Source organism: Hippocampus zosterae, chromosome 15, assembly GCF_025434085.1.
Source record: "Hippocampus zosterae strain Florida chromosome 15, ASM2543408v3, whole genome shotgun sequence".
NCBI lineage: Eukaryota > Metazoa > Chordata > Actinopteri > Syngnathiformes > Syngnathidae > Hippocampus > Hippocampus zosterae.
In genome coordinates this window covers 17,909,461-17,930,217 of record NC_067465.1, presented here as the reverse complement: position 1 = coordinate 17,930,217, position 20,757 = coordinate 17,909,461, and the positions used below count along the sequence as shown (strand labels likewise).

At 44.3% G+C, this 20,757-nt stretch overlaps 1 protein-coding gene across 2 annotated transcripts in view; it reads left to right on the top strand.

Moving 5' to 3' along the window:
- Positions 1-17,967: 17,967 nt before the first annotated feature.
- The window catches only part of agla (amylo-alpha-1, 6-glucosidase, 4-alpha-glucanotransferase a), a 123,896-nt gene continuing 121,106 nt past the window's right edge, over positions 17,968-20,757 (top strand). The window contains exons 1-2 of one of the 2 annotated variants that reach the window (XM_052088360.1): positions 17,968-18,161; positions 19,197-19,407. In XM_052088360.1, coding sequence (XP_051944320.1) covers positions 18,035-18,161; positions 19,197-19,407 — 338 coding nt within the window. In that variant the 5' untranslated portion in view covers positions 17,968-18,034. The remainder of the gene's footprint in view (positions 18,162-19,196; positions 19,408-20,757) is intronic. The other variant, XM_052088359.1, reaches the window with a different exon arrangement.

Here is a 20,757-nt window from a genome sequence, read left to right as displayed (position 1 = left end):
CGATTTAACATATACAATAAACAGTAAGACGAATCAGTAATAAGTAATAAGTAATAAGGCGGTAGAAAGCACCAAGCAGTAAAATCAAGAGCAAATCTAAGTCATGCTGAGTCAAACGCCAAAGAATACAAGTGAGTTTTGAGGAGGGCTTTAAAGATGGGCAGCGAGGAGGCTTGCCGAATGTTCAGTGGGAGGTCATTCCAGAGAGATGGACCAGCAACAGAAAAGGCTCGATCCCCTCTGAGCCTCAGTTTAGTTCTTGGTACGTCTAGCAAAGACTGGTCCACAGACCTGAGGCGCCGGGCAGGGGTGTAGGGGCGTATGAGCTCAGAGAGGTAAGGTGGCGCGAGATTATTCAGAGATTTGAAAACAAAGAGGAGGATCTTAAAAATAATTCTAAAATGAATGGGGAGCCAGTGAAGGGATGCCAAAGTAGGAGTTATGTGCTCCCTCTTACGAGTACCAGTCAAGAGGCGAGCAGCGGCATTCTGTACCAGCTGAAGGCGCTTGATGGAGGACTGACTGACTCCAAAGTACAGGGCGTTGCAGTAATCGAGCCGGGATGTGACAAAGGCATGAATTACTGTCTCAAAGTGTTCATGTGAGAGGAAAGGTTTTATTTTGGCCAGCTGTCTAAGGTGAAAGAAGCTGGATTTAACAACGGCACCAATTTGCCGATCGAGTTTGAAATCACTGTCCAGTTTAAGTCCCAAGTTTGAGACCGTTGATTTCAGATAAGGAGATAGGGGGCCCAAGTCTACAGGATGGAATGTACAAGGTCCACTGGGGCCAAACAATATCACCTCTGTCTTCTTTTCGTTGAACTTCAAGAAATTTTGTGCCATCCAGGTTTTGATTTCTTCCAGACAGGATAGGAGTGGCCTTAATGAGAAGGTGTCTTTCTTGCTCAGTGGGACATAGATCTGGCAGTCATCTGCATAGCAGTGGAAAGGAATACCATGTTTCCTTAAGATGGAACCCAATGGGAGCAGATACAGCGAGAACAGCAGAGGCCCCAGAATTGAGCCCTGTGGAACACCACATGACAGGGGAGCAGTGCGTGATTCAGAGCAGCCAAGGCTGACACAAAAGGTCCTGTCAGCTAGATAGGACCTAAACCAATCAAGAGCACTCCCGCCAATGCCCACCAAGTGCTGCAAACGAGTCAGCAGAATACTGTGATCCACTGTATCAAACGCTGCAGTTAAGTCCAATAAAACTAGACACACGTGGTCTCCAGAGTCATTTGCCAGGAGGATGTCATTAGAAACGCGTAACAGGGCTGACTCCGTGCTATGCATCGTCTTGAAACCTGACTGGAAGACCTCCAAGATGTTATGTTCATCCAAGAAAAGTTTCAACTGCATGTGCACCACTTTTTCCAGAATTTTGGAAATGAAAGGCAGTTTGGAAATGGGTCTGTAACTTGACAGCTCATCTGGATCAAGACCAGGTTTCTTGATCAAGGGTTGGACCACAGCATGTTTAAACTGTTGGGGAACTACACCAGAAGAAAGGCTGCTGTTGATGATATCCAAGACCGATGCACCAACACTCGGGAGAACCTCCTGAAAGAAGCGTGGGGGAAGAGAGTCGCAAGGGGAGCCAGATGGCTTCGTCTGGCGAACTACATCCTCCAAAAGCGTCAAGGACACAGTATCAAAAGAATTTAGGACAGCTGAACATGGAACATGGACAGAGGGGTCAGATGCGGTATTTGGGACCGGAATCCTAGCTGTAGAGACCTTATCAATAAAGAACTGAAGGAATCTGTTGCACATCTCGGCTGAAGAATCCGAGCAAGTAGGCAGAGGGGGTTTGAGTACAGAATCTATCGTTTTAAATAGTGCACGAGGGTTGTGACGGTTGGCTAGAATAAGGTCCGACAGATATTCTCTTTTGGCCTCTTTTACTGTGAGCTGGTAGTTACGCCAGCTGTCTTTCCAAATTTGAGAAGAGACATGCAATTTGTCTCTTTTCCACTTGCGTTCAGCTTTGCGACACTCCTGCCTAGCTGCGCGGGTAATGTCGTTAAACCATGGCTCGGGTTTAGGCTTTGGCAGCACAATTTTTGAAGGAGCCACCAAATCCAGGATGGCCCGGCATGACGAGTCGAACCAAGAGGTGAGTTCCTCTGTGTTAGACGAGGGTACGCAAAGGTTATTAAAGGCATCAGAGAAACGACTAGCAGTGTGAGGGTTAAAAATTCGGCGTTTACAACTAGGAGCGCCAGATTTCACAGCAGCATGCGATAAGACTACGTCAAATAAAACTGCCATGTGATCAGAAATTCCATTTCCAAGGACTTCCAGATTTGACACCGTTATACCATGAGCAAGGACAAGGTCTAAAATATGTCCTTGTTCGTGTGTCGGGCTGGTCACATACTGCACAAAATTAAAAGAGACTAGCAAGAGTCTTAAGAAGTCTTTTGCTAGCGTTTTTTCTGGACAACATACATGGATATTAAAATCCCCCATTAGGAGAATACGATCATATCTCAGCCTGATTTCCGCAAGAAAGCTTGAAAAGTCGCTTAAAAAGTCTTTGTTGTATTTAGGAGGACGGTAAATGACAGCACAAAGCACCGGGAAAACACGACCAACTTCAAAGAAGGTTGCTTCAAAGCTGTTGGCAGATGTGGTGAATGTGCACCGTTTACATTTGAAATTGTTCTTAAAAATGCTTACCGTACCTCCACCACGTCCTGATGTCCTCGGGGTATCGAGGAAATCACAGTCAGGTGGTAACAATTCAATCAAAGCTTTGTACTCACCGGTACCTGCCCAAGTCTCCGTCAGACACAAAAAATCCAAGTCATTGGAAAGAAAATACTCCCTCAGAATATGGGTCTTGTTCGTCAGCGACCGGGCGTTTAACAACGCGATCCTTGTGGAAGTAGCAATGGGAGGGCTTCCCTCTGTCAATCGCCGAGCCCGGGGGAATTCCCTCAAAAGGTTTCGCTGAATTCCTCCCCGAGAAAGGCGCGCAGGGTAGAAATGCCGTGGCACGATGGGAGAGCCAACGACTGTTAGCAAGCACGAGGCGACGGGGTCGTGGGCACACCACGCCGGAGCGATCGAAGTGTGTCTCAGATCCCGTTTCAGTTTCACGAGCTGACCGCTTTGCCGCCGCGGCGGCGGCGCTTTCGTGAAGGGAGCGAGCGAACGCGGAAGAGATCAGCCGGCAGGTTAGCCAAGAACGGAGGTAGCGTCTTTCCACCACCGTCTTGCCAAAACGCGGCCGAATCTCCGACGTGTTGTTGAATCAATAACAACGATCGGCGATCATAAACCAACCGAGACGCTGTTAGGGAGGTAACAAGCATTGCGAAAAGTAAAAAAACCCAAAATGGCAGGAGCGTCGCCGAACACACTGGCGCACAAGCGGCCATCTTGGATTAGTCCATTAGACCACATTTAATTTGTGGTCATCCGGGAGGGGCTCAGAGTCGAGCCGCTTCTCCTCCACATCGAGAGGAGCCAGATGAGGTGGCTTGGGCAGCTGATTCGGATGCCTCCTGAATGCCTCCCTGGTGAGGTGTTCCGGGCATGTCCCACCGGGAGGAGACCCCGAGGAAGACCCAGGACACGCTGGAGAGACTGTCACCCAGCTGGCCTGGGAACGCCTCGGGATCCCCCGGGCAGAGCTGGAAGAAGTAGCTAGGGAGAGGGAAGTCTGGCCTTCCTGCTAAAGCTGTTGCCCCCGCGACCCGATAAGTGGTAGTGGAGTCTGGAAGCGGATGTAAAAGATGGGCAAAAATTGTACATTTCTTGAATGCATTTATTTTGCAAGGGCCTTAAAATCACATGCATCCCATGTCCTGTATGTGTCATCCTAACATGCTGGAATTGGTCCTTGGACAGTCACAGAAGTATCAAGCAACAGAGGTGGCCGGAGATCTGCATGTTGCTTTTTGGCAGATGACACCGCAATCTTTTTTAACCCTTTCGGGGACCACGGTTACTATAGCTTATCATGTTATCAGGTTACAAGGTGCATGAAAAGTTTAAAAATGCAAGTCATGTGCCAATTGCCCACAGATAACCTTTCTAAAGCATCTCAATTAATCTTCAACTTTAACAAATATTAACTATTATTGGTCAAAATTCTAACTATCATAGTATTTGTAAAGGGAAAAAAAAAGCAACAAAGCTGTTCATGAAGTACCGGTAACCTATTTTGGTGTGATTATCTGTAAATACAGTGCACTCCGCTTAATAGAACACCGGTTAATAGAGTAATCCGCTTAATAGAGCAAAAGGCTCTGGAACGGATTTGCCTAATGCAATTTCCTATAAAGATACTCCGCTTAGTAGAACAGATCTCCGCTTAATAGAACAGGCCGTAAGCAATGAACATTGTAAACTAGTGGTTTTCGAAGTGTAGCTATCGCGATACTGTACCACTATCGCGAGAAAACGCGGTAGTTCTAGCCGTATACAGTAATGGGTAGCACGCGTCACTCCACACATAGACACACGCACGTCACAATGGCTTCAACTTCATTCAAGAGACGAGGGCTATCACCTGCGGATAAGAAGGACATACTCAGACGATACGATGCATTGCCGGATTCTCAGAAGGTACGCCCGCAGTTTCCAGGACTTCCCACTTATCCAGCGCATTGAGAGGGAAGTCAACCGCAAAATTACGGACTCCTGTTTCCAGACAAAAGTAACGAAATTTTTCTCGTGATTTGAGATGTTTGACTGAAGTTGATTAAAGTTGTTGTTTTGTTGTTTGATTAAAGATATGGACGTCCACAGTCGAAATATCTCTTCTAACTCGTCAGCAGGGGTTTTTCTGCGTGCATAACTTGGTCGTCGACGTGTCTGAAGGTGTACCTAATAAAGTGTCTCCGGTTAATAGAAACTCCGCTTAGTAGAACAGAAGCGCTTCGGCCCAATGGTGTTCTATTAAGCGGAGTGCACTGTAACAAAAATAAATAAAATCATCTCATCTTTCCTACTATTATTTAAGAAAAATACCTCCAACCTAAACTAGATGAAATTTTAAAAATATGTATTTTTTTGTGCCAGGTGTGATGTGTGTTCGAGTGAGTTTTTGCCAAGGTTCAGAACAGGGGTCACCAACGTGGTGCCCACGGGCACCAGGTAGCCCGTGAGGACCACACGAATAGCCCGCTAATGCTAGCATTGTGATTTGCTACAAATTTTGATTTAAAAATGCAAACACTGGCAGTATTTTGAGACCGCTTTAAGGTGATCAGAGCCTGATCAATTTGGTAGCCCTTCATGATGAGCAGACCTCGACGAAGCAGCTATGACCTGTACACGCATACACATACACAACTGGACAATCACACGCACATACATATCCTTATTATCACTGTCTTCATCGCTCCGATTCTTTTCCCCCGTGACGTAGTATTATCTGCAGAGCGCATCTGGGACCGTGCAGCTGGTCAGTTAAGTTGCGTCACGGTCGCCCCCCCACCCCTCCCATTCAGCCTCCCCCTCATACATGTTATGTCTTGTGACTTGTTGTAACTGTCATTTGCTTATTCATGTGCTCTGGTCTTTTTTTTTATCTTGGACTTAAATTATCCTCGGAAGAGGATAGTTTGAGCATGTTTTTTTTCCCCTCTCCCTACCCAGCGTTTTTCCTTTCTGAATTCTGATTGTAATTTCCCCATTGCGGGACAAAGAAATAAAGGATATCTTAAACAAGGACATGACAAATAAGGACGGAAAGACATTCCATAATGTAAGTGTACCGTTGTGTGGTGGTACCACCCAATGACAACTGTGAGACAATGTGCAAAGTATCAAGCAGAGCTAAAGTAATCAGTGGTAGAACACTATAATATATCAGTTGTGCAGTTAGTGCAGTAAATCAATGCACAGAGTAGCAGTATTTGTAGAAAAAGTGTAAGTGTATATTGTATAGATGTCCTTGAGCGCTTTAAAGTGTCTGGTGCTGTGGAATATAGATCAGTGACAATGGTTCAAGGAAGTACAGAGCGGGAGCTACAGTGATTATTGCGGTAATGCTGTTCCACAAGGTTGTGCAAAATTGCAAAGAGCCACTATACAGGTAGATTACTGTTTAGGGAGTTAATGGCTAGAGGGAAGAAGCTGTTTTCATGTCTGCTGGATTTGGTGCGCGTGGATCAGTAGCTGGAAAAGGTGGTGGGCAGGGTCCGGGGTGTCCAGTCGGATTTTCCATGCCCTTGTCTTGGTTCTTGCGGTGTGCAAGTCCTCAAGAGTGGGTAGGGCGGTGCCGATGATTTTTTTTCTCCATCCTAACTGTTGCAGTCAAATTTTGTCCTTTTATGCGGTGGCCCCAAACCAAACTGTGATGGAAGAACACAGGATCGATTCGATGACTGCTGTCTTTAACTGTCTTAGCACCCCCTGTGGCAGACCATGCTTCTTCCTCAGCAACCTCAGGAAGTACATCCTCTGCTGGGCCTTTTTCAAGATGGACTTGGTGATGACTTCCCACTTCATTTCCTGGGAGACACTGATTCCCAGGAACTTGAAAGTCTCGACGGTTGATACGGCAGTTGGATAGTGTGAGGTGCAGCTATGGTGAAGGATGTTTCCTCAAGTCCATGATCAACTCTACCGTCTTGAGCATGTTCAGCTCCAGGTTGTGTTGGCTGCGCCAGAGCGCCAGCTGCTCCACTTCTTGTCCATAAATCAGCATGTATTGTATTGTATTGTATGCAGACTCGTCGCCATCTTTGATGAGACTGATGACTGTGGTGTCTGCGAACTTTGAGTTTGACGGTTGGATGTGTTGAGGTAGGGCGGCCCGGTAGTCCAGTGGTTAGCACGTGGGCTTCACAGTGCAGAGGTACCGGGTTCGATTCCAGCTCCGGCCTCCCTGTGTGGAGTTTGCATGTTCTCCCCGGGCCTGCGTGGGTTTTCTCCGGGTGCTCCGGTTTCCTCCCACATTCCAAAAATATGCATGGCAGGCTGATTGAACACTCTCAATTGTCCCTAGGTGTGAGTGTGAGTGCGAATGGTTGTTTGTCTCTGTGTGCCCTGCGATTGGTTGGCAACCGATTCAGGGTGTCCCCCGCCTACTGCCCGGAGACAGCTGGGATAGGCTCCAGCACCCCCCGCGACCCTAGTGAGGATCAAGCGGTTAGGAAGATGAATGAATGAATGAATGTGTTGAGGTGCAATCGTTCGTGTAGAGGGAGAAGAGCAGTGAAGCGAGGACACATCCCTGCGGGGCTCCTGTTGAGGATGTTGTCCTTCCCAGCCTCAGCTGTTGTGTCCGTCCCGTCAGGAAGCTTAGGATCCCCTGGCAGATCGTAGGGGACACAAGAGCTGGAGAAGTTTGAGGCTGAGGAGTTGGGATGATGGTGTTGAACGCAGAGCTGAAGTTCACAAACAGGATCCTTGTCAAGGTGCTCGAGGATGTAGTGCAGCCTGATGTTGACTGCATCCTCCACAGACCTGTTTACCCAGTAGGCAAACTGCAGAGGGTCCAGCAGGGGTACGATGATGTTCTTTCGGTGGTTCAGCACAAGGCGTTCAAAGGACTTCATGACCACAGACGTCAGAGCAACAGGCCTGTCGTCGTTCAGTTCCGATGTTGCTGGTTTCTTGGGAACTAGGGTAGACTGTTTACGAAGCAGGAAAGGACCTCAAACAACTCCAGGGATCTGTTGAAGACTTGTGTGAAGACTGGAGCCAGCTGGTCAGCGCAGACTTTCAGGCAGGAGGGGGACATTGTTGGGCCCCGCAGCTTTCTTGATCTTCTGCTGCTTGAAGGGCCGTCTCACTTCCTGTTCGTGGATCTGCATTGGAGAGAATGAGGGTGGGGACGTAGATAGAGTAGTTTCTGGTTGAGGTGGGTTTATGTGGGAAATGGGGGTGTCCTTTTCAAATCGGCAGAAAAACATGTTTAGTTCATCAGCCAGACCCTTATTGTTCACTGCTTGGGTGGATGGTGTCCTATAGTTTGTGACTGCTTTCAGGCCATTCCATACAGATGCAGAGTCGTTAGCAGAGAACTGGTTTTTCAGCCTCTCTGCATAGCTTCTTTTACCGGTGTTAATTCCCTTTGTCAATTGGTTTCGGGCAGGTTTGTAAGGGTTTAGACCCTCAAAACACTATCATTCATCTTTGTAAATGGAGCATTGTTATGGCAGCAGTTTATGATGACAAAAATAGATGTAAATGGATTTGAATTTTAAACATCATGAAATGTCTCCCTTTTGTCTCACATTTTGAGATGGTACGGCCCAAGTTTGAAGTCAATCGGGTCAACTTTCTAAAACACGGTGTCAAACACAAGATATGGCCTGTGACATCGTGTTTATCAACTTGCATGATCCATGCTAAAATCTGTACCGACATGTCAAATTGTCATGTGCAATAAATAAGATAATTAGATTTTACAATATGTTTTATACTCACTTGAACAATAATTCATTTGTTGTGTCAAGGTTTTTGTAGTTTCACTGTTAGAACTCTAAAGTGGCCCGCGAGAAAAAGGAATTTGACACCCCTGGCCTGGGGGGAAAAAGTATGACCCTGTAAAAAGAATTAACTTGCTTTAAATTTTGTCTCACAAAAGATAGATCTTTTTTTTAATCTTTATTCATCAAAACCAGCTTCCAATTGTTTTTCCTATAAAACATCATAATTACAAATTGAGCACACAAGCAACATGCACCGAACTGTGGATTCTAAAAAACAAAAACCAACAACAACAAATAGGGGTCTATTCAAAAAATAAAAGTTACACCATGACAGATTATAATTAATGGCCTCTTTTTTTAAGTCTCTGAAATGTCAGAAAATACTCTTTATACTCAATTTCTCTCAGGTAAATGGAAAAAACAGTAGATGACAATTTATCAACCTGCATCTATGATTGGATTGGAATGGATGAACTTTATTGTAAAATGTACTATATGTGTAACATACCTGTACAGCACAGATGAAATTTCTTCCCTCTCAACATAAAACAAGAGGAGCCGCTGCAGGTGTCCACGCTACTATCAAAAGAAAAGTGAACCAAAAAAATGACTAAACAATACAAAACAACACATGAGACACAGACAATCATGCACTCTTAACCACTTTCCTGTATACACTTTGTTGTCTGAAGCAGTTATAGATGAAAGAGGAGTGAATTAAAGTGTCCTTTTCACCAGTGGATCAAAGACGTCATTCTGCAATGTGCACACGTCTGCTACAAGCTAAGCTTGAAAGCAACAAGAAGCTGTAGCATCCATTAACGAAAAAGAGAGATTGGCTCTCTTCTCCTGTCCCATGTAAGTCCGCTTCAATTCCAAGCCGCGACTCCCAGTTCCACATACGCATCGGCGCTCTGCGCTGACGCTGCTTTGAAGTCAAGATGGCGCCCGAGTAGGCAGCCGTCAGCAAGTGCTCTCATGAGCCTTGCTTTTTTTGTTGTTCTTGTGTTTCTTTTGTCACTTTGTGTTTGTTGTTACGTCGTGTGGACTTGATGTGGACCTTTTTCAGCATTTTTTGGCCACGACATTCATCAAGGAGGAGACTCTGTGCTTGGTGGTTGCGCCTTCTCGGCAGCATGGGTATACCAGCACTATTTTTGACTGGAGGAATGTCGGCGCCATTTGACTGTCGTTGCTGGACAGTCCCGGGGCGCTTGTGTCTTGCGCCTGTAATGGGCAGCATTTTTCACAGCCCCGCTTTGTTCAGCGGAGAGATCGGTGCTGTTGAACGGTCTGCGGCTGGATGGATGGAGGTCTTGAGGAGCCGACGATGAGAAGAAAGGAGCGTTGGCGCGGAGTGCCGATGCGGATTTGGAGCTGGGAGTCGCGGCTTGGAGTTTGAAGCGGATTATGTGGGACAGGAGAAGTGAACTAATCTCTTTTCGTCAATGGACGCTACAGCTTCGTGTTTGCTTTCAAAACTTTGCTTGTAGCAGACGTGTGCACATTTTTCAGCATGATGTCTCTGATCCACTGGTGAAAGGACACTTTGATCCTCTCCTCTTTCATCTATAACTGCTTCAGACAACAAAGTGTATGCAGAAAAGTGGTGAAGATTGCACGACTGTCTCTGTCCTATGTGTTGTCTTGTGTTATTTTTTGTTATTTTGACTTCAAAATGGCACCGCCAGAGTGGCTGCCTTTCCAGCAGCTCCTATTTTTTTGTTGTTCTACTTCTTCCTTTCATAACTTTGCTGCTGTGAATCTGGAATTTCTCCATTGCGAGACTAATAAAGGTTTTCTTAATCTTTCTTCTTATCGTCGGCTCCTCAATCCATGCATCCATCCAGCCGCAGACTCCATCAGCATCAACCTTTTCGCTGAACAAAAAGGGGCTGTGAAAATGCTGCCTATTTCAGGCGCAAGACACAAGCACCCCGGGGATGTCCATCAATGACAGTCAAATGGCGCAGACACTCCTCCCAATCAAGAAATCAGTGCTGGTACACGTGTGCTGCCGAGAAGGCGCAACCACCTAGCACAGATTCATCTTCTTTGACGAATGCCATTGCCAAAACTGCTGAAAACAGTCCACATCAGGTCCACACAATGTAACAACAACACCATGTGACAAAACAAGACAAAAACAACAAAAAAAACAACAAAAAACGCAAGGCTCTTGAAGAGCACTTGCCGCCACCTTGGGGGGAAAAAATGAATATTTTTTTTCTGTCAGGTTCTGCCCGAAGCGATAACGATCGCTCCGTGCAGAACAAGAAAATAAAGAGTTGGATCCCCGGAAAACAGACAACGAAAGAATCTTGTCAAAACAAAGAGTGTCTTTAATGACAGAAACAGAAAGAGCCCGACAGGGAAAAAACGGTAACACAAAACGCTGGTCAAATAAGGACCAGGAAAGAAATAAGGAAACAACCGAAAACGCTCGCCGAAAAAACAAAGTGCGAGGAACTACTGAAATAGGCAATATAAGAGAATACAATTTAGTGACTAATCGCGAATGGCAAGAGTAAAGGCCGCAAGGCAAGAAGGCAACGAGTAATCTATAATCGAGGAATTAGCACGAGAGAACAATGGCACAGCGTGGAATTCTCCGGCAGCGAGATGACTGTCGGAGTCTCTTAATAAAAGAGGGTAATCAGCCCGAAATTACGGACAGGTGCGCAGATGGCGGGGGAGAAAACCCGCCACCTGCTGGCGGACACGCGACGTGACATTTTCAAAAATACAGGTATTATCAAAGTGTTGTACAACAGTTCCTGTTTTTCCTGTTTCCTATTTTGTTTTACCGTTCCATATTTAAATGAATGAAAATATTTAAAGTCTCTGTACTCGAGTTGGGGTGACACATGATCCTTCTCCAAAAACACTTTCGTGTGTATACAGTCAAAAATGTTCCAAAATCTCTGTCAGAGTTACAAAATTAAATACATACATAAATAAAAGTCTGCTCTAAATTAACCATCAGATTACAAGGCTATAAATAATTAAACATCTTAAAATATGATTCTCTACTTTTCGTAATATCGGTAGAGTTAGGTATGATTTCCTTATTCAAAGTCTAATTCTTTGCAAGCATATATTTGAACTTCATTTAAAAGATAAGATTAAATAGCAGACAAAAGGGCACCTTTTACGAATTTATGTGTGCACGTTTTTTATTAATTTTCCCGAATCTGCACTGCTGTTTGCGCAGGTATTTTGTCCTAGTGTGATTACCGTAGTTAACGACGAAAAAATGGCCGACATCCTGCGCGTTTGCTGCAGAGGTCAAAGATCGTGTATTGACAAATGAGGGACCCCCCGCTAGTGATGGGAATTCCGGCTCCTTTTAGAGAGCCGGCGCTTTTGGATCGGCTCCTTAAAAAGAGCCGGCCTTTTCGCCTCCCAAATGGCTCCTCAGTTTTCTTGTTGCTTAAATTAATTTAATACCAAAAAAATAACGTAATATTATGTGTAAATAAAGTACTAATGCAAAAAATAGACATATCAAATATTTATTATTTATATGGCGTTATTTATATTCTTCTGAACATACTCAACATGGAGTGCTACAAAAATAAAAACAAAGTACAAAGACCCTTCTCAAAATAAGGTCGTCAAAAAGTTCCAATCTCTGAATGTGTATATTTATAAGCTTTTAACTATTTACAATAAAACAACATAAGTAAGCTTTGAATACCACACAACAAATTATAAATTGAAATTTGTAAAACAAAAAGAAAAAAAGCAGCATCCAGGTAAAGGTTTTAGCTTGTCTTTAGCGAAGATTGGCATGAAGAAAAACCAAGTGCCTCAGCTTTGAGGGGTTGATCCTCTTTCTCCTCTGTTAATATTTGCCCTGTTTTGGAGAAGATTTTCTCTGAGGGGACAGATGTTGCGACAACACACAGCCAACTCAAAATGGATGAAAATCCCTTGCAATCATTTTACCCAGTTCCTCATCAATTGTGTTCTGTTTTGCTGGTTTTATAGCTTTTTGCATAAAGTGGCTCATAGAGCTCTGGGTTGTACATCGAGGCAGTTGTGACATTGCAGCAGCAGCAACGGTTGCAGACACACTAGCACCTTCATTAATAGGTTGTTCCCTTGCTTGTCTTTTCTCTTCAAATTGTACTGATGGGTGGATATTTCTGATGTGTCTGTGCAGGTTATTTGTGGAGCCTGATCTATGGGATATTTTAACCTTGCCCAGTCTTCACGCTGCCTTTGAACTAACAATTAAATTGAAATGAGTCCATATTTCACTGCGTTTCCTATCCATTTTCTCACCTTTCCATTTTCCACCGTGTTGTTTTTTTTTCACTAGCTAGCTCTCTCGTCTCCTCGTCTGTCTTGTTCGCGTGCTGCTCAGTGTGCTGCTGTGTGTGGCTCTTCTCTAACCCCTCCCCCTTCTCTAAACTGCAGCGCGCGCGCGTGTGTGTGCGTGTTCCCATCGTTGACTCTGGGAGCCGGCTCGTTCGCGAACGACACATCACTACCCACCGCCCCAATGCTTACTACAAAAATGTTCTGAGCATGCTAGTTCCCAATTTAATGTTTTCCAGCGCGCTAAGTACCTGCGCACCGCTATGTTTACCCCTGTGTATGTGTATCGTGAGAGAGAGAGAGAGGGAAGGAGGGTGGAAACATCTATCCATTTTCAACACCGTTTATCCTGTACAGGGTCACGTGGAGGGTGGGGGGGGGGGGGGGGGGGGGCTGGACCCGATCCCAGTAGATGCGGAAGGCAGACTACACCCTGAACTGGTCGCCAGTCATTCGCGGGGCACACACAGCGACAACAACCATTCACACCCACATTCATAACGTCATTGAGTAGCTACATCAGCGACTTTCGAAATCAAATTTACATTTAATTTTTTCTGTAACATTAATGCATTTAAACATGTCTAAATGCACCTAACATTAAGGAGTTCAAATATTGACAAACAGTAAGGACCCAAACATAATTTAATTTTTGGAGCATTATTGATAAGTATTAAGGTACAGTCAAATTATTCATATTCTCGTCAACCAAATTTAAATTAGAAAATAAAACCAACGCGGTTCCCAAATACTGTAATTCTGTTGCAACATATTCGGTTAATACGGTAATCTCGAAAGCCTGTTTTTCTGTGCCACGCCTCCAGTCTGAAATGTTGCAGTCAAACACTCGTCCCTTAGCAAATAAGACTGCTACTTCCGAGGACGGAGAATACGACGAAGGCGTTTCGGGGTCAGTTGTTTAAGATCAATATGTCAACGTTATCATGTCATGTATTGTAGCCCTGGTTTGTCGTCGTCGCCTTAGTGGGTGATCACAACAGAGGAGAGAATCAACCCACCGAAATTGCAAACATTTTTTGTTCAAAAGGCAATGTTTCGGATGTTGAAATAACCCAAAATACGTTTTTTACTTTACTCGAAGATACTCCGTCATTCATCACAAACGTTTGAAGGGCCTATTGTCATTTGATATGCACATTCACGCGCACATGCGGTAGGAATAAATTATAATATATTATATTGCAAATGCTTTTTTAACATTTTTTACAATTGGTCGAAACATTTATGCATGCGACGAAGTCAACGGTTCAAAATCAAACAAAAAACCTCAATACGGGCCATGTTTTTTTTTTGTTTGCTCAACGTATTAGACGCTGGTGAAGATAATACAGACTGCTGCTATTTGCGAAGGAATTTGGACTTCGTGCTATTTGAAGCTACATTTGCACCTGGTGTTGTGTTATGTATCTATAACCTGTACGAGTGTGTGTTCCGTTCAGGGTTGACGTGAGCTAAGGTTGTCGAGAAAGCTCATCAGTGACAAGAGTTTTATAAATACACGTTGACATTATCGGCAAGATTCCTGACCTTGTCCAGGGGAAAGCACGACGCAGAATCAAGTTTGAGGTTTCTGGTGGCTCCAATGACTCTTGACCGCTTTATACGATGTTATTTCTTGTTGCCTTAACGCAGTGCTTCTCAGTTATTTTCTGTCATCCCCCCCCCCCCCCGACCATAAATGGTATCATAGTATCATTTGTCTATAAAATTATTATAAGTGCACCTCTGAATAGCACTGTATCCTTATTAACGTATAAGCAAATAAAAAAAAATAAATATGGACCAACTTACAACAAGGAATAGCTTTATTAACTGCAACAGAGAAGATTTTAAGTGCATCTGAAATTCAAAAATAAAATTAAATCCTGAATTTAACATTTTTTGACTGACCATGTCAAATCATTTGATACTGAAAAATAAAATCAATAAATAATAATGCATTCAAACTGATCACCAACATTAACTCAGGAGCACAATATAAAAAAAAACTAACCTGCAAAACAAAAAAAATAAATTAATTTGTACTGACTTTTAATTCAAAGATGATGTCTGGATTAATGGATACAATTAGCACGTTTTGCAATGCACAGCTTTTCGAAGCGAACGTTTGAAGCAGGACATAACTCTCAGCTCCTGCTCAATGTGTAGCCGGAACCTGTATTTTAGTTTACTGAAGTAAATCAGCGTGATTGGGGTGTAGTGTTTTTGAGTGACGCCTTAATTTATTTGGCTTCATGCTGTCCGCTGCCAACATTTTTCGAGACAGGAAGCACACCATTCTTTCCTTGTCTCGCACCGTAGTTACAGTGAAGCCAAGCGCAACATACGCTTCGTCATATTTCCTCGTCTTCGCTTTCGGGAGCCTTTCTTTTGTCTCTTTCTGCCTGTCTTCTCATCCCTGTTAAATATTTTTTCATTGGGGTAACTTGAGGGTCTGCTACACTTCGTATCTACACTTTATACTCATACTCTGTGCTGTGTGCAAAGCGCACATGTTCAGTGCAAACAAAACCACTACACCACCCAGCAAATGCTCCCTGCGCACTCGTCAGAGCGCGCCCCACTATTTGAGAAGCACTGCCTTAACCAGAGCCAACTCATTTCCATCTGAAATTATGAATTTAATTTGTGGGGGTGGCAGGAGAATGGGGTTCATTGATGTTGTGACACAGATACATTTAAATAAATAGGTAAGAAACTAATCAATTAAGTCAATTTCAATTCAAATAAGAGGCGACAACATCTGTTTGATCGTCAAATCACATTGGCGTGAGTGTTTCATCAGTCCAATTAAATGATTACAGTGGAACGAAATAGAGCATGTCATGTATCCTATATCAGTGGTTCCCAACTACCAGTTCTCTGCCTGGTTCTGGTCCGCGGGCTACTAGGTACCAGGTTGCTCATACATCTCTCTCTCTCTTCCTCTGTGTGTGTGTGTGTGTGTGTGTGTGTGTGTGTGTGTGTGTGTGTGTGTGTGTGTGTGTATATATATATATATATATATATATATATATATATATATATATATAAATCCTCATCTCACCCCTCGGGTGGTGTCCGTCCCTCATTCAGCTCGGGTCCTCTACCAGAGGCCAGGAAGCTTGAGGGTTCTGCACAGTGTCCTTGCTGTTCCCAGCACTGCACATTTCTGGACTGAGATGTTGTTCCCGGGATCTGTTGCAACCACTCATCTAGTTTGGGGGTCACTGCCATGAGTGCTCCGACCAACACAGGCACGACTGTCACCTTTACCTTCCAGGCTCTCTCCAGCTCCTCTCTGAGCCCTTGGTATTTCTCGAGTTTCTCATGTTTCTTCTTCCTGATGTTTCCATCACTTGGGACCGCTACATCCACTACAACGGCTTTCCTCTGCCCTTTATCTATGATCACGATATCTGGTTGGTTCGCCATTACCATCTTGTCAGTCTGGATCTGGAAGTCCCACAGGATCTTCGCTCTGTCATTCTCCACCACCTTCGGAGGTGTTTCCCATTTTGACCTTGGGGTTTCCAGTCCATACTCCGCACAGATGTTTCGGTAGACTATGCCAGCCACCTGGTTATGGCGTTCCGTGTAGGCTTTCCCTGCCAGCATCTTACACCCTGCAGTTATGTGTTGGATCGTCTCAGGTGCCTCTTTGCACAACCTACACCTTGGGTCTTGTCTGGTGTGGTATATCTGGGCCTCGATGGCTCTGGTGCTCAAGGCCTGCTCCTGAGCAGCCAGGATGAGTGCCTCTGTGCTGTCCTTCAGGCCAGCCCTCTCTAGCCACTGATAGGACTTCTTGAGATCAGCCACTTCAGTTATGGTCCGGTGGTACATCCCGTGTAGGGGCTTGTCCTCCCATGATGGTCCCTCTTCCACCGCCTCATCTTCTGTTCCCCATTGTCTGAGACATTCTCTGAGTACGTCATCCGTTGGAGCCTTCTCCTTGATGTATTCATGGAGCTTGGATGTTTCATCCTGGTCAGTGGCTCTCACACTCACTAGTCCCCGGCCTCCTTCCTTTCGGCTTGCGTACAGTCATAGGGTGCTGGATTTGGGATGGAAGCCTCCGTGCATGGTTAGGAGCTTTCGGGTCTTAACGTCCGTGGTCTGAATCTCTTCCTTTGGCCACCTTATTATTCCTGCAGGGTATCTGATCACTGGCAGGGCATAGCTGTTTATTGCCCGGGTCTTATTCTTGCCATTGAGCTGGCTTCTTAGGACTTGCCTCACTCGCTGGAGGTATTTGGTCGTAGCCGCTTTCCTTGTTGCCAGTTCGTTGCCAGTTTGAGGTTGCCATTGGCTTGTGGTATACCAAGGTACTTATATATATATACACATACACACATACATTATTCTGTCCTACTTGTCCGTGTCCGAGACGTGAACAGATAGACAGATAGCGAACAACGAAAAAAGACCAAGGATCCACAATGTTGAGATGGAGCTTTAGTTTCTTTTTCCTTAGATTTTTTTTAAAACTGTACAGAGAAATAGAAACACAAAAAGGGGGGTGTTTCACACCGTTCAAATTAAATGTCTCTGTGTCATCACTGTACATTGTAATGTTAACTTTTCAAAACGCAATATAAGCTTGGAACAGAAATAACATATATAACATATAAATAATGACAACAGCTAGCGCGAAACCATGAGGGTCCTCACTGGACTAGGTACTTCCGGTTTGTGTTATCAAAATTAAAGTGCCGTAGAACCTAACCAAATACGAAACATGACAAGGTACTTCCGGTTTGTTTTACCACAATTAAAGTCCCCTCAAATCTAACTACAAACGGAACATGACATACATACATACATACATATATATATACACTATATAATGTATATGTATGTATGAGGGCGCCCCGGTAGTCCAGTGGTTAGCACGTCAACTTAAATTCCAGCTCCGGCCACCCTGTGTGGAGTTTGCATGTTCTCCCCGGGCCTGCATGGGTTTCTCTGGGTACTCCGGTTTCCTCCAACTGCGACAATATAACAAATACAGTAATTGGTTTTCTTTCAGTGGGTTTTCTCTGGGTACTCCGGTTTCCTCCCACATTCCAAAAACATGCGTGGCAGTCCGATTGAACACTCAAAATTGTCCCTAGATAGATATGAGTGTGAGCACGGATGGTTGTTCGTCTCTGCGTGCCCTGCGATTGGCTGGCAACAGGTTCAGGGTGTCCCCATTCTACTGCCCGAAGACGGCTGGGTTAGCTCCAGCACCCCCTGCGGCCCTTGTGAGGGTAAAGCGGATTGGAAATGGATGGATATATATGATAAATATGCAAAATGTTCTTTTTACAGGTGACCAGGATCAAATTACGCAAAATGCTGCCCCAAGACTTGAAGCAGATCAGAGTGCTGATACTCAATGACAAAGAAAATTTAGAGAGGACCCTATTCAGACTTGATCAAGGTAAACTTTGCTGTCATTTAAAATTCAAATTATGTCTTCATATTCCAGTTATTGGTATTAATTTCGCAGTTTGTTTATCGCGGATTCGGTGCATCGTGGATTTTTTCAAACATTCGTAAAAAAATAAATATAAACAAATTTCTATAAATAAATTTCTTTTCCATATACATGGAGTACAGTACTGTATATGTTGCTCTATGTGACTCGCTGTTGTTTTGCAGCTTCTGGACTGTTTGCAGACTTTTTGCGGACTTAGCAAAAAAGAATTAACCTGTATATGTTAATCGGTCGCTACTTCACGGATTTTCATTTATCGCGGGTGGTTTTGGACCCCATTAACCGCGATAAATGAGGAATTACTGTAGTTCAGATTTTTTTTTTTTTGCTCTTCAGTGGCGTGCATCATGGCAGCCTCACAAAACAAAACAACCCCTCCTCCCCCTGCTTGGAATCGTGTATTTGCAGATCAGAATCAGAATTCTTCCAAATCTGGCCAACTAAGCTGTGTATGTTTTTTTCAGTCTTTTTGTCCACTACAAGTTTTTCTCTCCCTAGCAAAACTCTTGTGAGATTGTTATTTGCATATGTACGTGTAGTTTGTCATGTATTCTGAGAACGTAACACGTCTTCTTCAGTGATTTGAAGTGTACATGTCGATGGACTAGGCGATTATAGAAAAACATAATTTTGATTGATATTGAAATCATGAAATCATGGATCGGTTCACAGCCGTGTGTGAAGCGGGTGGGGTGAGAATCGGCGCCTCCAAATCTGAGATTGTGGTTCTCAGTCAGAAAAGACTTGAGTGCCTTCTCCATGTCGGGCTTGAGATCTGCCCCTCTGGCTTTGGTTCACAAGTAAGGAGACCATGGAGCCGGAGATCTGCAGGTGGATTGGTGCAGCGGAGGCAATATTGCGGATATTATCGGTCAGTCATGGTCAAAAGGGACCTGAGCCAGAGGGCAAAGCTATCGATTTACCAGTCGATGTACGTTCCTATCCTTTCAGAGAGTTAATATATTTTTACTTCCTCAGGTTTTGAGCTCCAGTTCCGTCTGGGTCCAAGTCTTCAGGGCAGGAGAGTTACAGTGCAAACCAACTACCCGCCTGAAGGACAGCGGTTTGAACGAAACACTTTCCGTGTTTTAACCTGGAACAACCCAACAGGACGTGAGGATGACTCTGATAAGTTTTGCCTTCTGGATATCAAGGTGGCCGGTTCTTATCAGTACTGCTTTGGATTTGGGTAAGATTCCACTGTAAATTAACTGTCAGAATACAAATGATGCATTTTATTCATGACTAAATTGCAGTATCAGTTGTTTACCATCTTGATCAACTTTTAGCCAATAATTTGGGGCAAATGATTGATGATTGATTAGGCACGGAAAAGTCCTTATTCCATTGGATCCTCCGAGTGACCCATATAAATAGTTGACCGTATTTGACCTTAATTTTGTTATTAAAAGTGTGTGTGTGCGTGAGAGTGCGAAAATTTGAAACCTGCGGCAGTCTGCTGAAGAATGATGAGATAACAATGAGTCTTTTGGTGGTACGGTGTGTAATTAATTGCATGTACAGTAGATTGCTGCCCTAATTAGTCGCGCCCATCACTCCACAATTCCGCAATCGCAACATTTACCGCTGATTTCGAAGTCCTCCATGGAAATCAAAGCAGTCCACCTAATATACTGAAGGGCAAGGTGAAGAATATTACCGTATTTTCACGACTATTCGACGCACCGTACCAATGGCCGCAGTCTCATTAATGGGTGACATTTCTGTATTTTACACATACACAGGACGCATCGTACTAATGGCCGCAGTTTTACAGTGGTAAAACATACGCCAGCTTAAACATACGGCATGCATGCGCGCACTCTAACACGTTAGCTTGAAGCATACGGTAGCATGCCAAGATATACAGATAAGCTAAAAACACGTTTTTAAAAAGGCAACGAAAGCAGAACTGAGTTCGGGTGTATTTTATTTAGCCATCGTACAATGTTCTCACGTTTATCGATCAATCATCACCCAGAAATCCATCAAAGTCCTCAAAAGCATAACCGGTGGCTTTAAGTTTGAACTGAGCTTCGTAGGCGTGTCTTTTTGTCGAATTTATTTTCAGGGGTTCTTAGAAACCAAAACCGGAGTTGTTTTGCAACAATGCACATTGCCACACTCTATACAAGTGTTGGTACTGGCTTGAGGTCCCTTTAGCGTCCAACACGCCCACCCTTCACCATTGGCGGACTAGCTTGCCTGTCCTCTCTCTCCCTCTCCCTCTCTCTTTCTCCCTCTCCATATATGTATATATACACGCCCACCCTTCCCTGATTGGCCGACTTCTTTCCATGCCTGGCCACAGTCACTTCCGCCTTTTCTCTATATAAACAGCGTGTCGGCCGTCAGTCAGATTTTGGAACTCCGCGCATATAAAGGACGCTCCGCACCATAAGGCGTCCTGTCCATTTTGGAGAAAATTTAAGACTTTTAATGGCGCCTTATAGTCGTGAAAATACGGTACATGTTCATTTAATTTTCATCCTGGCAGCTAAACGTTGTGGTCTGATAGACGAAGGCTACGTTCACACTG